Source organism: Typopeltis vanoorti, chromosome 24, assembly GCF_054136105.1.
Source record: "Typopeltis vanoorti isolate ZY-2024b chromosome 24, IOZ_Tvanoo_1.0, whole genome shotgun sequence".
In the NCBI taxonomy this organism is placed as follows: domain Eukaryota; kingdom Metazoa; phylum Arthropoda; class Arachnida; order Uropygi; family Thelyphonidae; genus Typopeltis; species Typopeltis vanoorti.
In genome coordinates this window covers 73,729,051-73,748,847 of record NC_143572.1, presented here as the reverse complement: position 1 = coordinate 73,748,847, position 19,797 = coordinate 73,729,051, and the positions used below count along the sequence as shown (strand labels likewise).

Here is a 19,797-nt window from a genome sequence, read left to right as displayed (position 1 = left end):
AGATGACTCTGCATCAAATGTAAAGTTTATCTAGAGGCATCTGAATTTACATCAAATTGCCCCAATATCCTATAATGAAAGCATATTTTCTTTTGAACATGTATATTGCTATGCATTGTGGGAGGACCATTGGAGGTTTTGACTTTTATTAAGGTCTCATCAGTAGAAGATAGACTAGTGGAGATACTAAGAGCTAAATCAATACAGAAATAACTGGGTCATTATTTACTATGATACTTTCTCACATGTTTTGAAAAACTCTCAGTTGCACTGCATAAACCAAAAGATTACAGTCCAACAAACCATGGAACCAATAATGGCATTTGGGGGAAGGAGTGGGGAGAAGAGTTGTTTAAAAATAACGATGATTTATGTAATTACTTCCCATATCTTGGAGAGCTGCACAGAATCGTGATGATTGAAATTGCAGCAGTAATCAAAGGTTCACAGGCTTTAATAAACATTTCAATTTAAAACGACTTCTGTGCAATTATTTTTATTTGATTCTAACGGATTCTGCATTATCTAGTGAAAATAACAAGTCATGAGGCCTGATTTATCTGCCTCAAGGCTTGGATTCACCAATTCTGACATTATTGAAAACTTAATCAAAATAACTTGGTACAAGCAAGTTATTTTACTTATACCAGCATAAGTAAAATGCCTTTTACTTATGCTGGTATTTCTTGACTGAAAGTGGGAATGCTACTAATTTTTGTAAGAGTTTAAAATATGTAAATTAAATCTATAAAGAACTTTTTCTATGTCCTTTCTTTTAGTGTTACACGGTGATCAGAATTCATTTTTTAAAAATTTAAAAATTATGAATTCTACACCCGTGTTAGAATAACTCTTTTTATTATCTGACATTTCGATCTTCATATCAAGATCATCATCTGAAGCATACATAAATATACAAGACAAGCTGCGTTACATTTCAAACCGTAAGCTACGAGATACAATGATTTGATCACATGCTACTCACTGGCATGACCTCTAGTGGAAAAAAAACATTACATCAAGCTAATTTAATTTTTGATTCGATCTTTTAGTCTTTGGAATTTGGAAATTAGATTTTCTTTCTTCGTTTGGAGGATATGGTTCGCCGTGTTGTCAGTAATCTTTTCCAGGTTGCTTGTCTTGTATATTTATGTATGCTCCAGATGATGATCTTGATATGAAGATCGAAACGTCAGATAATAAAAAGAGTTATTCTAACATAGTTGTAGAATCCATAATTTAAAAAAATATAAAAAAAATGAACTTTTCTATGAATCCAAATATTCTTTTCAGATAGGGAATAGAAACTCTTTTGATGTGTGTCTGAGATAAGATTCCATGAAAGACTATATTCAACAAATAATGAACTAAATATTGATCAAATTGTAAATCATTAGTGGGCAATGATTTTTATTATATAACTTAATTCTTCCTGCAGACTGATGTCAGTGGAACAGATGATGTTGGCTTGGTGCATATGCATACTAATGATGCATTTCTTCAGAGCAAGATGATAATAGGAAGTACTATAAGCATATCTGCATCTGAAGTGGATTTTCAGTAATACAGAGAACTAGACAGCATCACCAGCATTATAAGCCATCAATGTATCCAAAGCAGGATAAATAATTACTGATTTCTTTATCAGTAACTATTTATCCTGCTTTGGATACATTGTGTAACCCTGTAGAAATATTTCCGTCCATAGTACTAAGCTGCCTCAAGAATGATGTAAGTTCAATTCTAGTTGCTGACTAGAAGAACTTTTCCTAAGCAATTCCTTTGCCAGGTTCTTGAATTACATGATTTTGGCAGAACAAAGTAGGTCCCCTCCCCTATTGAAAATTTAATTGTTCATTTTTAAAAAACATAAGGGCATACTATAATAACAGTCTCATATTTTTGGTAATGTGAGACATTTATTTAGGTTCCTCCAACGTTTTCCCCAAAATAAATAAATATGGCTGCTTGAAGTTACTAAAATCTGGAAGTTGTCATTAAAAGTCAATATCTTACCATGGCATAATAAAGGTAACAATTAGGTGAAGATTATGCTATATAGAGCACACAGAAATTAAGCAAACGTCCTACTGTTTACTTTCCTATTATGTGCACATATATATTCTTAACTTTGTGAACATACCTTGTGACTAATACAAAACATTGAATAATTAAATAAAATTTAGTTAATTATTATCCACTGATATTTGCCTTTTTCCCAATAAACAAAAGCATGAATCAATTCCATTAAGCAAAAACATTTCCTTCCAGATTTAACGAAGCTATTTGGAGTTTGTAATCGTTCTCGTAACACGGAAAATTATTTGAGCAAATTGAAAGCACGGTTTTGGAGAGCTTCTTAAGAATTCTAAAATACATTCTGAAATGTATGGGATTGGGACTGTTTCCTTGTTATTTGAGAGGATTATAGGAATTAAAAAGATGTCCTGTAGGCCTTTCTGAGACGCCATTGAATTTCATATATCGTTTGATGTTTAGGAGTTCTTGCTGTAATTGTAGAAGCATAGAACATAAAGTGTGAGCATATCTCAGAACCAATTTCCAGAATTCCTAAGAAATACAATTTTAGGGGGTTCAGTTTCCTATCAACAAATTATTATCATGGTTTCCATCTTCCAAAGATGGAAACCATGATAATAATGATAATAAATGCTCTCCTCTGGTCAGTGGTGTAGCTAGAGCTTTCTTTTACGGTCCCTGAGTTTGCCGCCCTCTCAATACACATCAAAAATACTACAAAAAGTCAAAATGACGTTATAAGGAAATAAATTAAAACACTATGTTTATTTTTGAAGTAAAACTTTAATTCCCCCTGTATACCCCCTTGAGGGTACATGTCAGGAATTTGATGATGATAATAACTTTAATTCCAACATTCTAAAATGTTATTTTTTTTGCTTTTCTGTTAGTAAAATCGTCGATGACATTGCGAAGTCTATTTCATAGTAATGTAGGTAATTTTTAATCAATTTTAATTTAGAAAAACTCCTCTCACAACTAGCAACACTCAGCAATTGTGAGGAAAATTCGCAGTAGTATTACAATATTTGGAAATGAGTTTTCAAGATTGTATTTCAGAATTCACTACAACAGTTCGAAAAGGTTCAAAGTGCCATCCAGGGCGGACCCGCCCCCCCAAGCTAGGCCTCTGGCTCTTCCTGGTGTCTACTAAGTTCCTTGTGACTGTCATCATTCTTACTTTGGACAAAGTGAACACTCAGTAAAAAAGAGAATACAAGAACACCAATTTTACATTAGCAACAGGAAATCTGAGAACACTGATATGCTATAAGTCTTGCAACCTTTCATGTGTGAATCAGATAAAAAATTATATGAATTATGTTTTATAAATTTTTAATTTTGTTAAGAATGTATCACTACTGTTATTAAATAATGATTCATTAATAGTCATAATGTTGTCCTTTATTAATTTAACAGAAAGATAAAGACATTTGCATTTTTTTGGTCACGAGCAAATTACCTGTTATTAGCTTTTTTTTTTTTTTTTTGGATGTATGTGGTGAGATTGATGGTTAAAATACGTTCATATGAAAGATGGCCTGAATTTATATGGATTTGGCATCAGGAGCCTGGAGAAATTATTAACTGGGTTGAAACTTAATGCAGAGTGTCAGGGAAACTATATCATCATAGGAGGAACAGCTTTCATATGTAAAAGTAACAATGATATGAATGTCATTGAACATGGTTATGAATTTGGTGAAGGGATGGATAATTATGCTTCTGGTTCACATTTTTTGAGTGTGTCTGTGGGCTGAAAAGAGGAAGTTGCCCAACCAGGCCATAGAAGACTTAAGTATACAAAAAAGCCAGGCAGTAACTTATGTCTATACACAAATGTTAGGAGCATCAGAAACAATTGGTAGAATTAATTGCATTGGTGAATATATTTTGGTTTAAGATTATGAGCTATCAGAATCAGATGTAGTAACTGGGATCGAGTGTAAAAGGGGTATACGAAGTGGCATCAAAAAGTTTCGAGACTAGTTTTGTAACATGCCAACAGATGGCAGCACAAGGCTGCATGCACAGTCACAGGGAACACCAACCTTCATAAGTCAGCGTGCCAAAAGACATCGTCCTGTGTACATCGGGAGCTGTGCAACTGATGCTATTCTGACCACGTGCGTTACCACGTCTGCGATTTCACCATGGACAGCAAGTTAGAACAAAGAGCGAACATGAAATTCTATGTGAAACTAAACAAATCTACCACAGAGACGTTTGACACAATTCGGCAAGTTTATGGCCATGCTGCAATGAGTGGCACGCGTGCTTCAAGAGCGGAAGAACACCACTGGAAGATGATGAAAGATCAGGAATACCTTCAACGAGCTCGACTCCCGAAAATGTCGAAACCATTCAGCAACTATGTGCATGAGGATCATCGGAGAACACTCCACAACGCTGCTGCCAAGTTCGTCCGCAGGCTGCTGACCCAGGAGCAGAAAGAACACTATGTCGAAGTCTGCCAAGAACTCCATCAGCATGCCGTGGATGACCCGCTCTTCATGTCGAGGATCATTACTGGTGACGAAACTTGGGTGTATGGGTACGACCCTGAGACGAAGCAACAGCCTTCACAGTGGAAGAGCACATCATCTTCACGACTGAAAAAGACGAGGCAGGTCCGCAGCTCGATCAAGTGCATGCTCATCGTCTTTTTCGACATTCGCGGCATTGTGCATCAAGAATTTGTCCCCCAGGGGCAAGACTGTCAATAGCAAGTTCTACTGCCAGGTTTTAAGGCATCTCAGGCGACATTCAGCAAAAGCGACTGAATCTGTGGCATGCGAAAAACTTGATGCTCCATGAAGACAATGCACCCTGTCACCAAGCTCTCCTCACACGTGAGTTTCTCGCCGGAAACAACATGATCTCACTTCTGCACCCATCCTACTAGCCAGATTTGGCTCCTGCAGACTTTGCCCTCTTCCCGAAGATGAAGATCCAGCTCAAAGGTCACCGTTTTGACACCAATGCAGAGATCCAGCACTAATCGCAGAAGGTGCTTAACATGCTTCGAAAAGAAGACTTCCAGGACACATTCCAGAAGTGGCCGGAATGCTGGGAGTGCTGTATTGCTATGCAAGGGGACTATTTTGAAGGTGATAGTGTGTAAACGTAGATAAATAAAGTAATTTCTCGTAAACAGAGCTAGTCTCGAAACTTTTTGATACCACCTCGTAGTATTTTTAGGAAGGACAAAAGAGATAAAAGAGGATGAGGAGCTTCTAATGATATCAGATGATTTATGTCGTGTTACAGTAGAAAGTCATGAAATTTATTTATTTGTTTATTTATTCCATATCCAAATACAAGTGGTACAGTAATAAATGATTAGTACAACATTATTTACAACTAATTAGGATATATTACAAACAAGAACAGCTTAAATTTAATAGGTAAATTATAATGGGAATAACAGGTAAAATAGAAAGGGAATGGAAACTATATACAATAAATACAGTCAAATGTTCTTCCAGTATCTTGCATAATCAACTTCTCTTTCTGTGCAAGATATAAGGTCCTCTTTGGTGCAAGGTGACTAAAGAAGGGGTCAAGAAAGGTGTTCCATGGACTGGGATGTCCCACACTCACAATTATCAGGTCCAGTGAGGAAGCTCCAGTTGATGAGATTTTGTTTGCAATGTCCTATCGTTGAGGCTTTTCCAGGTGTTCCAGTCCAAGTGGGCACCAGATGGAAGATCTTCAGGTATCCCAATATTACTCTTAGGGTACAGTGTATACCATTGTTGAAGCCTTGTCTCTGGAGGGGCTTTGGTTCAACAGTTGCTTGAAAGCTATAATGAGATCTTAGTCTTTGGAGCACTGGAATTGAGCCAAATAATAGGTGGAGCTCATCATTCATTTTTTTGCTCCTTTCATCAACTGAGAATGCATATCTTTGGGTTGAAGGAGGAGCAATACCAACTAAAGTATACGGATCTCTTAATGGTATTGGTTTCTGGCAACCTTTATTAGAAGCAATTCTCATTCAATGCTGGATCCAGTTTTTCAGCATGGCAGGATCTGGCCCATACAGGGCAGGCATATTCAGCAGGTGAATAGCAAAAGGCCAAGGCAGAAGATCTGCACCTCATATGGAGGAAGTAAACTTTCTTAGTATATTGTTTCTTGCATTAACTTCGTTTTTTTTTATGTGTGGTTTTATATGAAAGAGTCACACCAAGGTAGACTGGGTTCCAGGAATGTTCTATATGGGATCCTTCCCAAGAAATTAGCTTCTTGTTGGCTTCCTTATCGTTAAGGTGGAAAAAGCCAGTCTAGGTTTTCAAGAGGTTTGGTTTTAATTGATTATTGCTATAATATGTGGTTAGACTATGTAAGGCAAATGATAGGATAGTTTCAATGGACTTGAAATTATTTGATTGAGTAACTAAGGCAAGGTCATCAAGCATAGATAAAATTTCTAGTTCCTGAAAATATGGGAAGATCATTGACATAGATGTTGAAAAGTAATGGGGGGGGGGGGGGTGAATGACTCTTCCTCTCCCACCAGGTCCACAAAAAAACATCTATTTTCCGAGAGACATGGGTCTCTAATTTTTTGCTTCAGCTGGTGTTTTCCCTGTTTCAGAAAGGCCATCACTCTAGCATGCCTCCAGATGGTGGTTGGTATCCTTAGGGTTCTGAGGCAAGTGTTGTACAAGGGATGTCCAGAAAGTAAGTTCCGATGGGCTGTCAGAGAAACAAAAATATAATTACAAAAAACTTTATTGGAAATTAAAGCAGACATCTTTCACTACTTTTCTACATAATTTCTGCCATTCTTCAGGCACTTATCATAACGGGGCACCAAGAGTTGTATACCTTCGTCGTGGAAGGTTGCCGCCTGTGATGCAAACCACGCATTGACTGCTTCTTTGACCTCGTCATCGTCTTGAGACCACCGGCCAACAAGGAAGGATTTCAAATGTTTGAACAGGTGAAAGTCGCTTGGTGGAAGGTCAGGACTATATGGGGGATGATGGAGTTGCTCCCAGCTGAAGGTGGTGAGAAGTTGTTGTGTTATGCCGGCCGTGTGTGGGCAGGTATTATCATGAATCAAAACAATGCCCCTGGTAAGCATGCCACGTCGTTTATTCTGGATCGCACGATGCAGCCAGATAACTGACCTAATTTCACATGCAGCGGGCGATTCGATTTTCTTAGACATTATAAACACACACCATACGCACTGCAAGAATGTCTGAAAATGGCACCAATGCCTTGATAATGAATCAACAAACTCAACACGCATGTGCACCATTGCGATTGCAGTACTGCAGTGAAAATATTTAAAAATGGAACTTACTTTCTGGACATCCCTCATATAAGTTTAGTTAAGTTTAATGATTGAATCAGGAGGACAAGGCGATAGTCTCTAGTTATTCCATATATTTTATTTCCGAGTGTGAGATGGTTTATGGCATCGTATGCTGCAGTTAGGTCTACAAAGACTGCCAAGTTACAAAATATATTTAATTTTATTAAATATATTTTGTAACTAATTATAAAATTCAATATTATCATCTTCTCTTCCTTCTTCTGGGGCATATAAACCAATCATTGTTAAATAACCTCTATCCGTTTTTATTCCAGCTTCTATTATTCGTTCATTCCATAATTTATAATACTTTAAATGTTTTGAAAGCAAATTATGAATCCGAACCATAACACCTGTTTGTGCTCTTTGGCCTCTGTCAACTCCACTATATATCACATTAAAATTTTCAGTTCTCATGGATCCTTTTAATTTCTTTTTTTGTTTCAGTAATTACTCCTATTTGAAAATTTCTTCATTTAATATTTGGTCTAATTCCATATCTTTATATGCTATTCCTTTTATGTTCTAGTTTTGCTATATGTATTATATTTTGTCATTTCCATTTTTGTTTTACATTTCTATTCCAGGGTTGTATTTCATAGATTCATTTCAATTACCTTTCTCTGTTGGCTTAAAAGTAGATTAATGTTCTCCATGTCAGGTGAAGAGCATGGAGATGGATAGTCCAGTGGTAGGGCTACTACCTTAAGGCTTCTGAACCAGCCTTCTTCCAAATTTAAACTCATGGGAGGAATAGGATATACTGAAGGGGAAAGTGTAGATTATAGAGGGGACACAGATATAGGCTAAAAATGGAAAGATCTCCATTGAGTACGCTAATAGCATAAGGGTCATAAAATAAGAAGATGGCTGGATAAGGCCTCATAGGAAAGATTAAAGTGAGTGGATCTTCCTCAAAGAAGAGAAAGGAAAGAATGCATTATAATTATATTGTCCAAGTGTGGTGCAAAAACCAATGTGTCTAACTACTGACCTAATCAGTATCTCTGGAGTGGTGGTGAATAAACCTGCATACAGAAATGGGTTGACAGACCAGCTATATTCTGGAAGGAACAGCATGTGTTTACTAAAGGGAGATCATGCTTTAGCAATTTGCTCCATGTCTTATAATAATGTTGCTATCTCATCAGAAGGCACCTTTGTTAAGGCATTTGAGTGGATATCACACAAAAAACTGCTGCATAAATTGGAGAATATGGAATTGGAATATAAACTGTTGGTTTGGATAAATGGACAACTGATGGATAAGTATCAGAAAGCAGTACATGGGTGTTGAATCTAATAGATTTAACCCTCTCATGCATAAGGGTCTCACATGAGGACACATATATTTTCCCTCATAATAATAATTATTCATTCATAATTCAGTGCTACTGTATGCATGTAGTCCTCATCTGGGGAGACCAAAGTGTTCTTAGAAACCACACCAGATGGCAGGAGTTTCAACAGAGTTACAGGAATACCAATCTCTCTGCAGTGCATGGTGGTATGAGGATGTGTATCAAGGAGGATGCGAAAGGCTGCTGTTTTGTTGATTTGAATTTGGTGATTTTATGAGTCTTCTGGAAAGATTAGTATGGTTTTATATATTGTTGTACCTCGTAGATGAAGTGTGAATATTTAAATTGTTCATGTTTATTACCATATTCATAAAACGATTTTGAAAACAACCTGTTCTCACATGAGGACAATATGTTTGTAAGGTAATCTATGTGGCAAATAGTTTGAGGTAAGAAAGTTCTTGTACAATATTTTTATAATTTTATTTATTTTATTTTTGCAAACATAAATGAATAGAAAGTGTGTTAATTGGCATTATCACCTCTTTTACAGATGGATAATCAAAAGCCAGGTCATTCAGGCATAAAAAAGGTCTATTACCACAAGAGACGTATTGAAGAGGAGATTGAAAAACTGTTGGAGGAATATGAAGATGGTTTGGAGCTGAGTGATTCTGATGATGATCCTACACACCAGCACCCCCAAAATGATCCTACAAAGAGTGACAGTTCAAGTGAAGACAGTGATGTTCAGTGTCCTTGCCCTGTTGGTCAGACTCACAACGTTCAAAGTCCAGCTAGTGTGCAAAATACAGCTGTTGCTAGTCATATGCCACTACAGAGACAACCAGCGTGATTTAGTGAGAAAGATAATCCCTTTGCTGGTACTGAACCACAGTTTAGAGGAAAACACCAAGTAAATATTCACGGAGAGAGCCCTGTAGATTATTTTTCACAGCTGTTTCCAGATGAATTGATGGATGAAATTGTGAAACAAACTAATCTGTATGCATGCCACAAAGGCAAAGATAATTTAGCACTTACTGTGACTGAACTAAAAATTTACCTTGGAATTGTACTTGTTATGACATACATAAAATACCCACGTGTAAGGCAGTATTGGTCTTCTGAACATGGACTGTGCGTGGATGTCATAGCTGATGCTATGTCAGTGAACAGATGGGAGGACATAAGGTGATATTTGCATTTTGTTGATTCAGACACAATACCTACCAACAATAAAGACAAAGCGGTATGTATAAAACCAGTGCTGCAAAAGTTTCATGAAACATTCCATGCTGCTGACAGTCCAGAAGAAGAATTTCAGAGTGTAGATGAGTGTTAGTATCAGTGCATGATGTTCTCAGATGAGGGCATCATTTTTTACATATACAGGACATAAATTTAGCAAAACTAATGAATTTGTGGTAATACTGTGAGATAAAATGGTACTATATCATGCCATTATAATTTTATATAAATGAATATAAAACTTCATGCATGAGTAGAGATCCCAGATACATTGGAAAAAAAATACAGGACACTTATGACTAGGGATCCCAGATACATTTCTTGGTAAAGAAATCACTTTCCACCATGCTCGACGCTAAACAAGCCACCACAAACCGTACACTCCACTTTATCTGTCTCACCCAATTTAGTAGATTTTTTTTAAAAACGGAAATTGAGTTTTTAAAGCATCTGTATGATCACACTTCCTTTTCGGCATTTTCAACATTCAACAGGGCCACAGGAGAATTGAAAAACCATACATTTTAAACAGCAGCCGTACAGTAATTAATACTCTGCAAGCACCAAACTGTCTCTCTCGGAGCAAGTTTCTAAAATGGCGTGGGTCACGCGGACCATTCTGTGCTATTCAAAGCTGAGCCAATATCACTGCACATGCCAAAATGTCAATGCACATGTGCACTGTTCTAACGAACTTATCATTGTTGCAGTGTTGCCATTACTCGCCTTAAGAAAATAACAGCATGTCTACAGTTCCCTGTAATGACGGAGAGCGATGTTCATAACAGAATAGAAATTGTAACTCATCGATTTTGTTATTCAGTCTTGAACTCTAAAATACAGGACAAAAAGCTGTCACAAAGTTTTCTCAGGACAACAGGATGCATTAGCCAAAAACGGGATGATCCCATATTTTACGGGATGTTTGGGATCCCTATGCATGAGAGGGTTAAGGTGACCAGTGGTGTACCCCAAGGATCAGTACTTGGAACACTGTTGTTCAATCTATACATTATTTCGATTTTGTTAGGTTGCTGGTTATTGTTTTAGTATAATTTAAATTTAAAATGTTAGAGGTTTCCAAATGTATTTTATCTGCTATGGTGGTTGGAATAAATTTTAGGCTTCTTTTTATAAATAAAATCGTTTGTTAATCGTTCTGCATGCTGCGGCAAAGTTTAACCCTTTGCTGAGTACCATAAGTTATTGGTTTACCATGTGACTGTTCACTGAAGGCAGTTGGTGGCTCCTGTTTACCCTTGCTTCTGGTTGGTTGTTGTTATCACTGGCTTGTGATTGGTCCTTGTGGTCCTAGCCAAGAAACTAGCATCAACACTCAAGGAGTTGGTAGGTCATTCCCCCACCTATATTAAAAACACACAACACTTTGTAAACAAAATCCAAGGCATCACACTGGAAAAAGATGATTTATTAATCAGTTTTGACATCTCTGCCCTCTTCACCAATGTCCCAATCCTTCCATTACAGGATAAATTCCCTCCTAATATCACAGCACTCTTTGCACATGTACTATGTTCTGGCTATTTTTGTGTGGCAAAACACTTTCTACCTACAAAAAGAAGGCACAGCTATGGACTCACCATTATTCCCTCCTATTGCTAACTTTTACATAGAACATTTTGAGCAAGATGCTCTAGATTCCTCTCCTTTAAAACCCAAAGTCTGGCTTAGATACATTGACGATGTTATCACTATCTGGCCCCATTGCCGCTAGACACTACACACTTTCCTCATCCACCTAAACAAACAACACAAACGCATATAATTCACAACTGAGATTGAAAAGCAGAACACACTACGTTTCTAGATACACTTATCACACATCTTCCTTCTGGCAGTCTTTCCTTCACTGTTTACTGGAAATTGACACATAGTGGCCAATATAACACAAAAACTCCTACAACCACCCAACACAAAAACTAGGGGTCATTAATACACTAAAAAAACAGGCTTTGACGATTTGCTCCAATGAACAAGCACTTAAAGATGAATTAAAATTTATCAGCAATACCTTACTAAAAATGGTTACAGCCAAAATACTATTAACAAAATTCTGTACAAGACCTCACTTAAAAACAAAAATAAACAAGACTACAATAAAACTGTAACCATTCCATACATTAAATGGATATCAGACAAAATAAACAGAATACTACCAAATTACAACCTTAAAGCCACCTTTAAACCTCCTGCAAAATTAAAGAACTTACTCAACTTATTCAAGAATCCACTCCCTCTACTGGCCCACCAATGGAGTATACCATATTCATTGCACCTGTAATTTGCCCTATATAGGAGAAACAGGATGCACAACTCCTATCACGAAAAAGGAACATAAATGATACATTAAATATAATAACTATAGTCAAGCTGGTCATTCTGATCATGTCCTGAACACTTTACACAGAATTGACTGGAAAAGCACCTGTTGTTTACATCAGGTGCTTTTCACAAGGCCATGTTTTGGCATAACACTTTTCACAATCCATACCATGTTTTGGCATCACACCAAAACATGGTATGGATGTAAATTTAAGAAGGCCTTTGAGATTCTCATCAATCACCCTAATCTTAACAATAATGATGGTCTAAAAATCCCAAGCATATGGAAGGCACGTATTCTACCCACTTAACCTTTTTCCCTCAGAGTTAATTTTAAATAGGATCATAGGTAATCCAGGATCCTATATCTAATATAACAATTGTCATGTTAAATTAGGACATTATTTTTACTGTAACAAAACTATCTATATGAAAGAATGTTTCTCTGATGTTGTCTTAAATAGAATATAGCTTTGATGTAGTTAATTTATTTTATTTCATTTATTTATTGTAATTTTATTTTATTTTCACTAGAAGTCAGGCCAGTCGAATAACCGTTGATCAAATCATTGTCTCTTCAGCATATTATGTGAATTGTAATTTAGCTTGTCTATGCATATATATGTGTGTGTATACTCCAGATGATGACCTTAATATGAAGGTCGAAACATCGGGAAATTAAAATAATTATTTATAACACGGTTATAGAGTCCATAATTTGTGAAAAATGAGTCATTTTGCCTGTTTTCAAAGCCTTGATATATGACCATACCTGAACTACTATGTGCAGATTTTGTCTCCAGAATTCGAAGAGAATAAAAGAAGCTGTGGAAAGGGTGCAAAGAAGTGTAACAAAGATCATATCAAGATTATGGAATGTTGATTACAAGGAGAGACTGAGCGTATGCAAACTGCAAACACTAGTAAAACAGGTATGATAGAGGTCTACTAACTTCTGAAAGGGTGTCATATGTTATCAACTGATGGAATTTTTGTTATATGGAAGGTGAGGAGAGTACAAGGGGGGGGGGGATATTTGTAGATAACAAATTTGTAAGCTGTTAAGAAAGTGATGAATGCTAGATTTTTCTCTCACAGAGCTGAGTGAGTAAAACAGTTTGTCTGTTGATGTATTGCATCCAGTGTTCATGAGTTTAGGAGACGGTAATCTATTTTATAGATCACCGTCTCCTAAACTCATAGATCCTAAACCCAGAGGTCATAGATCACCCACCTCCATGACCTCCAGCAATGAGTTCTTGACTCCCTAGATGTCTCTGATGATAAGGATGTGCAACCCACACTCAGGTTTGTATCCTAATCAAGAAATTAAGGACCTCAGTTGTATTAATGTTCTTCTCAGAAAGATGTGTTTGTTAGATTAAAGTGAAAGAAGATAATTATAAAAAGTAAAGGGGGGGGGGGAATAGTTAATGTTCATAAACTACAAGTGAAGTGCTATTACCAAGTTCTACTTACCTCAGATTTTGTATCAGCTTTTGAGTTGTTTTGTAAACACGTTTGCGCAACTTCAAATCTTTTTGAAGAATTACATACATTTTGGTTTTTAATAGCAGAAAATCTAAGAAAAACAAAAACGAACAAAAAAAAAAAAAAAAAAGGATTAATTATCTATCCATTCACTAACTTTTATAAAATAAATAATGAATGTGGAGTTAGTTGCTGATATGTGCATGTGTGTAAATAATGGAACTAATTTTGTTGCCTTTCATAGTCAATTTGCACATTTTTATAAAAAAAAAATTATAACTTTGATAAAGTACAGTTTCAATATCCTATTCCAAGCAATAACTTCTTCAAGGTCATTCAAGTCATATAAATAAGAGTCACATACTGATTCAAGAAAGCTAAGATTAGATAAATGGTACTTTTAATTTATGTAATAATTAAATATGTGCATCTATGTGATAATGTGCATCTTGTCTCACCTGATTTACCATCAAACCATCTTCCTCTACTTCCTTCAGTTCTAACTCAATATAATATACTATTTATACCATATAACTGTAGCATTTTGAACAGCTTTTCTCTTGCTGCCTAGTAATGTGCCTTTTCTAGATCTAGAAGACAGATATAGATCCTTGCAAAATTCTTATGATTTTTCACTATTTAAAATGAAAATCTGATCCTGATTTCTATTTGACCTGACCCAGCTTGTTCAAGTTTCTCTTACAAATTTTTCTTAGCCTTTTCTCATGTATGTTTGCATAAATCATACCACAAACACTCAGAATGGAAATTCCTGTGTAATTCTCACATTCAGTTTTATTTCCCTTTTTACAGATGGGAAATATATTTCATTGCAGATCACATTATACAATCAACCCTCCTATAACGCGATTAATTCGTACTGCGTTATATGGAAACCGTGTTATAAGAAACTCAGATTTAACGTGCAAACTAGGTTAATTCGGGCCGCGTTATATGGAAACCATATACCGCGTTATATGGAAACCGCGCTATAAGAAACTCAGAATTAGTACGAATCAGATTGATTCGTGCCGCATTATATGGGAACCACCCTTTAAACGATTTAAAATTTGGATTTTGTGCTCAAGAGATATAAACTTTCTTTTTAACTGTTTTCTTGTTTCTTTTGTGTCTGACATTATGCAAACCTGGGGTTAACTTAACAATTATTTTATTATTATTATATTACAACAAATAAAAAATATTACCTATAGTATTGTGTAATATTGTCCAATTACGATAACACAAATTAAGCAAGCAAAAGGCACTTTAGTGAACACTAATCGTGATATGTATGTCTGCACGGATTTACAGATAGTTTCCTACTAAGTTGCACTTAAAATTGATGACAAAGTGGGTGGTTGCAACAACGAAAGTTCGGCAGCGCTATTGGATAAAAAAATCCACGCAAATACGCAACAGCCAATCATACGGTCTATTTTAAGCATTAAAACAGAGCACTGTGAACAATCTTGCATCGTTTCTTCGCTTATAGGGGAATTCCCTGATAACTGAAATTGGAAAATGGTGATGTACCTTCACCAAAAAGAAGGGAATTCCCCGTTAATTTCAAATGTAAAAATTTAACACATAGATAAATTCATGCTATAGAGAATCTTCTTAAGCCAATTAAGTTGATGGAATGTTGTTAAACGGAAACCGTGTTATAAGAGTACTGCGTTATAGGAGGGTTGACTGTACTGCTAAATTAATAAAAGTTTTCAGTTTAGTAAAAGAGCTCTGAAGACTGAGCAGGTCTTCAGAGCTCTTTTATTAAATTAAAAAACTATTTTTCTATAATACGTTTGGTATGAAAATTAGCAATAAAAAAGACAATGACTATGAAAACAGACAGAAACATGGAATCCACATTCTCAATGAAGAATCTAGAAAAAATAAAATACTTCAGCTATATTAGGTACAAATTTTAGTTTATGATGAAGATGACAAGGTAAATTTGGAAATAGATAATAGAATAAACAAAGCTGGTATGGTGGGAAGCCAACAAATTCATATGAAAGCAGGGAGATTTAGCCAGAACAATAAATTAACAGTATGCAAGACAGTGTTCATTTCGATTTTAAATCACAGAGCTGTGTGGAAATTTTCAAAGTTCTTCACTAATTTTTTAAGATCACATCAGTGGATGAATTAAAAATGAAAATATTACAAAGGAACATGATGTTCATATAATAATGTGTGAATTAATCAAAGTGGTATGATTACTTTAAAAGAATGGAGAGGAAATGTTAGCAAAACAGGTTCATCCAGAATAAGACTATAGATGACTAAGATCTAGGAGCCATGATGCAATTAGTAGTGCTTAGAAGACTGAATTAGATGCAACCATATATGTGATGAGACAAATAATCAATAATGTGGAAGAAAATGTTGGCAGGAAGACAGCAATAATGGAAACTTATTAGTACTATTATAGTATTATTCTGCTCACCCCTTAAGGATATTCTTCTAGCTTTACAACCTTTTATGAGTTTTAGCTTGCAAACCAATTTTTAGCCGATCTTTTCTTTTCTGTGCAATATTCTTATACTTCTTCATATTATATGAGGCCTGTTGGCGTATCTGCAATCCTGCCAAAAGGCTGCGGGTTCGAATCCCACCAAGGGCATGGATGTTTGTGATTGTGAAAATACTAGCGGTGGGCAGTAGATGGCATTGGTGTAGATAATGGTAGTTGAGGTTCATTGTATTTGGTGGATAGAGTGGTGAAGGCAATGAATTGTAGAGTAGGTGCCCTCCCTCGATGAGTCTGGACTTCCTGGAGGTGTTACGTAATAATAATAATATCCTTGAGGATATCAAGAATTTGACGATAATATTATGTTATCTTTAATTGTTATGTTTAACAATCATTAAAATTGAACATTTTAGAATTACAATTACCATTTTTAGCAATTTTTAAGCAGCTGAAAACATAAAGCAAAACATTGTGAGAATGATCTTTATACCTCTAATGACAAGTATAGAGAGTTGAATGTTTTAGGGCATGCAATATCTGGTTTACAGATATCTTGTTGATACTGTATGTGAAAATGTATTTTTTTCTATCTCATCAAACTTTGTACATAAGGATCGAGCTCAAATGGCCTTATTATGGCTAAGTATCCCTGTATGCATAATTTTATTAATGATCAAGCAGTTAATCCAACATCCAAAGTCTGTTATATACAGTAACAATATTTTTTCAGGAGAGGAAAACTCATCACCTCTTATGAATCCTGATAACTCACCTCTTTCTGAGTTATCAGGATTCATAAGAAGTGATAAGAAGTTTTAAAAGTTTCTTGCATTGTATTTGTGATTTGAACAATTACCAACTATCAAATTATATAAACTGTGTACAAAGGGTTTCCACAAGATAATGCAAACATTTTAAATGCAAATGTTTACACTATAAACTGTCATTGAGAATGACAGTTTACAGTGTAAGGTTTTTAACCTAGATAGGAATAAGTTCAATGCAGACTCCACTTGAAGCATGGCATATATCTAACCCGTAATTCAGCTCTTGCTAAGTATTTTTTCTTATATCTTGACTTATACCTCTAGTCTTTCCTGGGAATATCCAAAGCCTTCATATGACAGGAATCTCTGTATGGGTAAATGTGAGTTAGCAAATCCTATATGATGGCAGAAGACTAGAAACTAAAGTTTTTCATCAAGCATATAGGCAATTCAACCAGAGAACACATGCAATTCTTCTTCTTCATCCATAGTCTATGTAGACCATTGGAGTACTACAAAGCCCTAACATACTCTCTCCAGATATTTCTGTCTTGGGATCTCCTTAGCAAAAGTGAAGAATGAAGGATTAGTCCATTTTCTGATATTATCTATTCAGGTGATTCTAGGTCTAATTTAGGTAAGCTATCTGGCTCAGCCACCAGAGCTGTTTCCGACATATTTTAGTGATGATATTCTCTTGTGTTCTAGCAATGGAGCAGATTTTCCTGCTAACCTCATCATTTGTTTTGTGCACCAAGTATGGTATCTTCAAAAGTTCTCTGTAGCACTTCATCTTGAAGGCCATCTTTTCTCGTATTCCTTTAGCAACATCCAACTCTCACATCCGTATAGAAAAATAGAGTTAACAAGGTATCGATGAGGTAGAGTCTTGTAACTAGCTGTATTTTAGCAGGGTTTTTTCTCCCGGAAACTCAGGTTTTTCATTCCGCATACAGACAAATCAGCCCTTCCGAACACACGCAATTTACAGACAAAAAATATTAGTTGTGGTGGTGGGCAGTGGATGGTGTTGATGTAGATGATTGATAGCAGAGGTTTGGTGTAGTGGTGAAGATAGAGAGTTGTACAGTAGGTGTCCTCCCACAATGTCTACGGACTCCTTGGAGGTGTCATCAATAATAATAATAATAATAATTTTATTGTCCTTCCAAAGTGGCTGTAATCTCAGAAGGGCAACTGTGATTTAGCAAGTAGGTGAATCTTTTTTCTTCTTCCAGTTTTTTTCATCATTAACTGAAATTTTCATAGGGTTATTGCCTGTAGACATCGTTTTTGATTTGTGAATGCTGATCTTTAATCCATAATCACATGCAAATAATAAACAAAATTACTATTAGTGGACAATAGATGATGAAGCATGTAGATGGAAGATTAAGTAGCATAGATGATAAAGTTGTGTGTTATTGTGTGGAGTGCCTCCATATATATCACATTCATAGCCTCCTCAGTTTCCAAAAAATACAGCATCCTCTTCTGTTCAAGACTACTTTTTACCTACACAAACTCCTAATGTACATAACCCATATTCATCTACAGATATCCATAGAGAGACCTAGGGACATATTATCATTCCTCTAATATCTGTGATAGGAACACTTATGGTGGAGGTAGTGTGATGGTTTGGGGAGGCAACTTATTGGGTGAATGCACCAACTTGTATATGTTTCTTAGCAGAACTATGAATGCTGCAACTTATAGAGATGAAGTCCTGGACCCCTGTGTTTGTCCATATGCATGTGATTAAGGCACTCTGACAATCACATTTTGACTGCTGTCTTTGTATACTCATTTGTTACTGAATTAAGCTATTGATTTACAATATTTGTGGGTGTTTCTTTCACATCTCATATCATACTGCTTTTCACTGAATTGCATACAAATTCATATTGTAGTTTTTGGGTTATCCTGATTTTTCTCTTTGTTCCTTAATTTATGGAAACCAGTGTACGTGTTTTTGTTACCTTTAATTGAGGAAAACATAAGCCCTAATAGTTGAAAATCTAACAAATTGTTATGAATTAAAAACATCAACATTTTTAATGAAACTCATATGAGACCTTTGAATGTCATTAGTGTCCTTTGTAGAATCCAAGAGTTCTGTAATATATAACGGTGAATCATCCTAGAAAAAACAAACCTTATATTACAAAAACACATTAATATATAATTTACACATACAACTGAAATAAATGTATTTATTATTTTGTACAAATACTTTCATGAAACTTAACTGATAGTGAATAAATCTAATGTTTTAATTTAGCACAGATTTAAATCTCACTGAGATATAGATGTCTGTGAAATTTGAGTCAAACTTTGGAAACTGAAATTTAAAAAAAAAAAAGCTGCTAGGTGGTAGACGATTTCCATCATCTAACATGATGGCACCATCCTTGAATAATGAAAGAGTTGTTTGGTCTTCAGATCATGATCAGTGCCTCATGCAATCCTTGCCATACTCTTTCATGATTGAGATCAACTAAAAAAAATGTCATCATCATTCCCCCCCCCCCCCCTTGGAGTCAAAAACTTTATTGTGGAATGTCACATACATTGCTTATCATACTGTACCTAGAACGTATTCATTACTCCTACAACTACTCTCCATACAAAAAATGTTTCCCTCTCCCCCACATTCACGTTCTCCTCATATTGCTTCCAGGGATGGCCTTGTGTCTTCTCCCATCTGCCTCATTCTATGAGAAACCTCATCCACATTAATTTTGTAATAATTCCTTATTAACTTACAAGTTTGTGCTGAAAAAGTTGTGA

The 19,797-nt window shown here is 35.7% G+C and overlaps 1 protein-coding gene across 1 annotated transcript in view; it reads right to left on the bottom strand.

Annotated features, from left to right (window-relative positions):
• The window catches only part of LOC150093409 (uncharacterized), a 245,584-nt gene that overhangs the window by 181,067 nt on the left and 44,720 nt on the right, over nt 1–19,797 (bottom strand). The window contains exons 5-6 of the mRNA XM_090413816.1: nt 19,083–19,147; nt 13,747–13,849 (exon numbers count right to left, since the gene is read on the bottom strand). Of these exons, the coding sequence (XP_090269942.1) occupies nt 13,747–13,849; nt 19,083–19,147 (168 nt within the window). The remainder of the gene's footprint in view (nt 1–13,746; nt 13,850–19,082; nt 19,148–19,797) is intronic.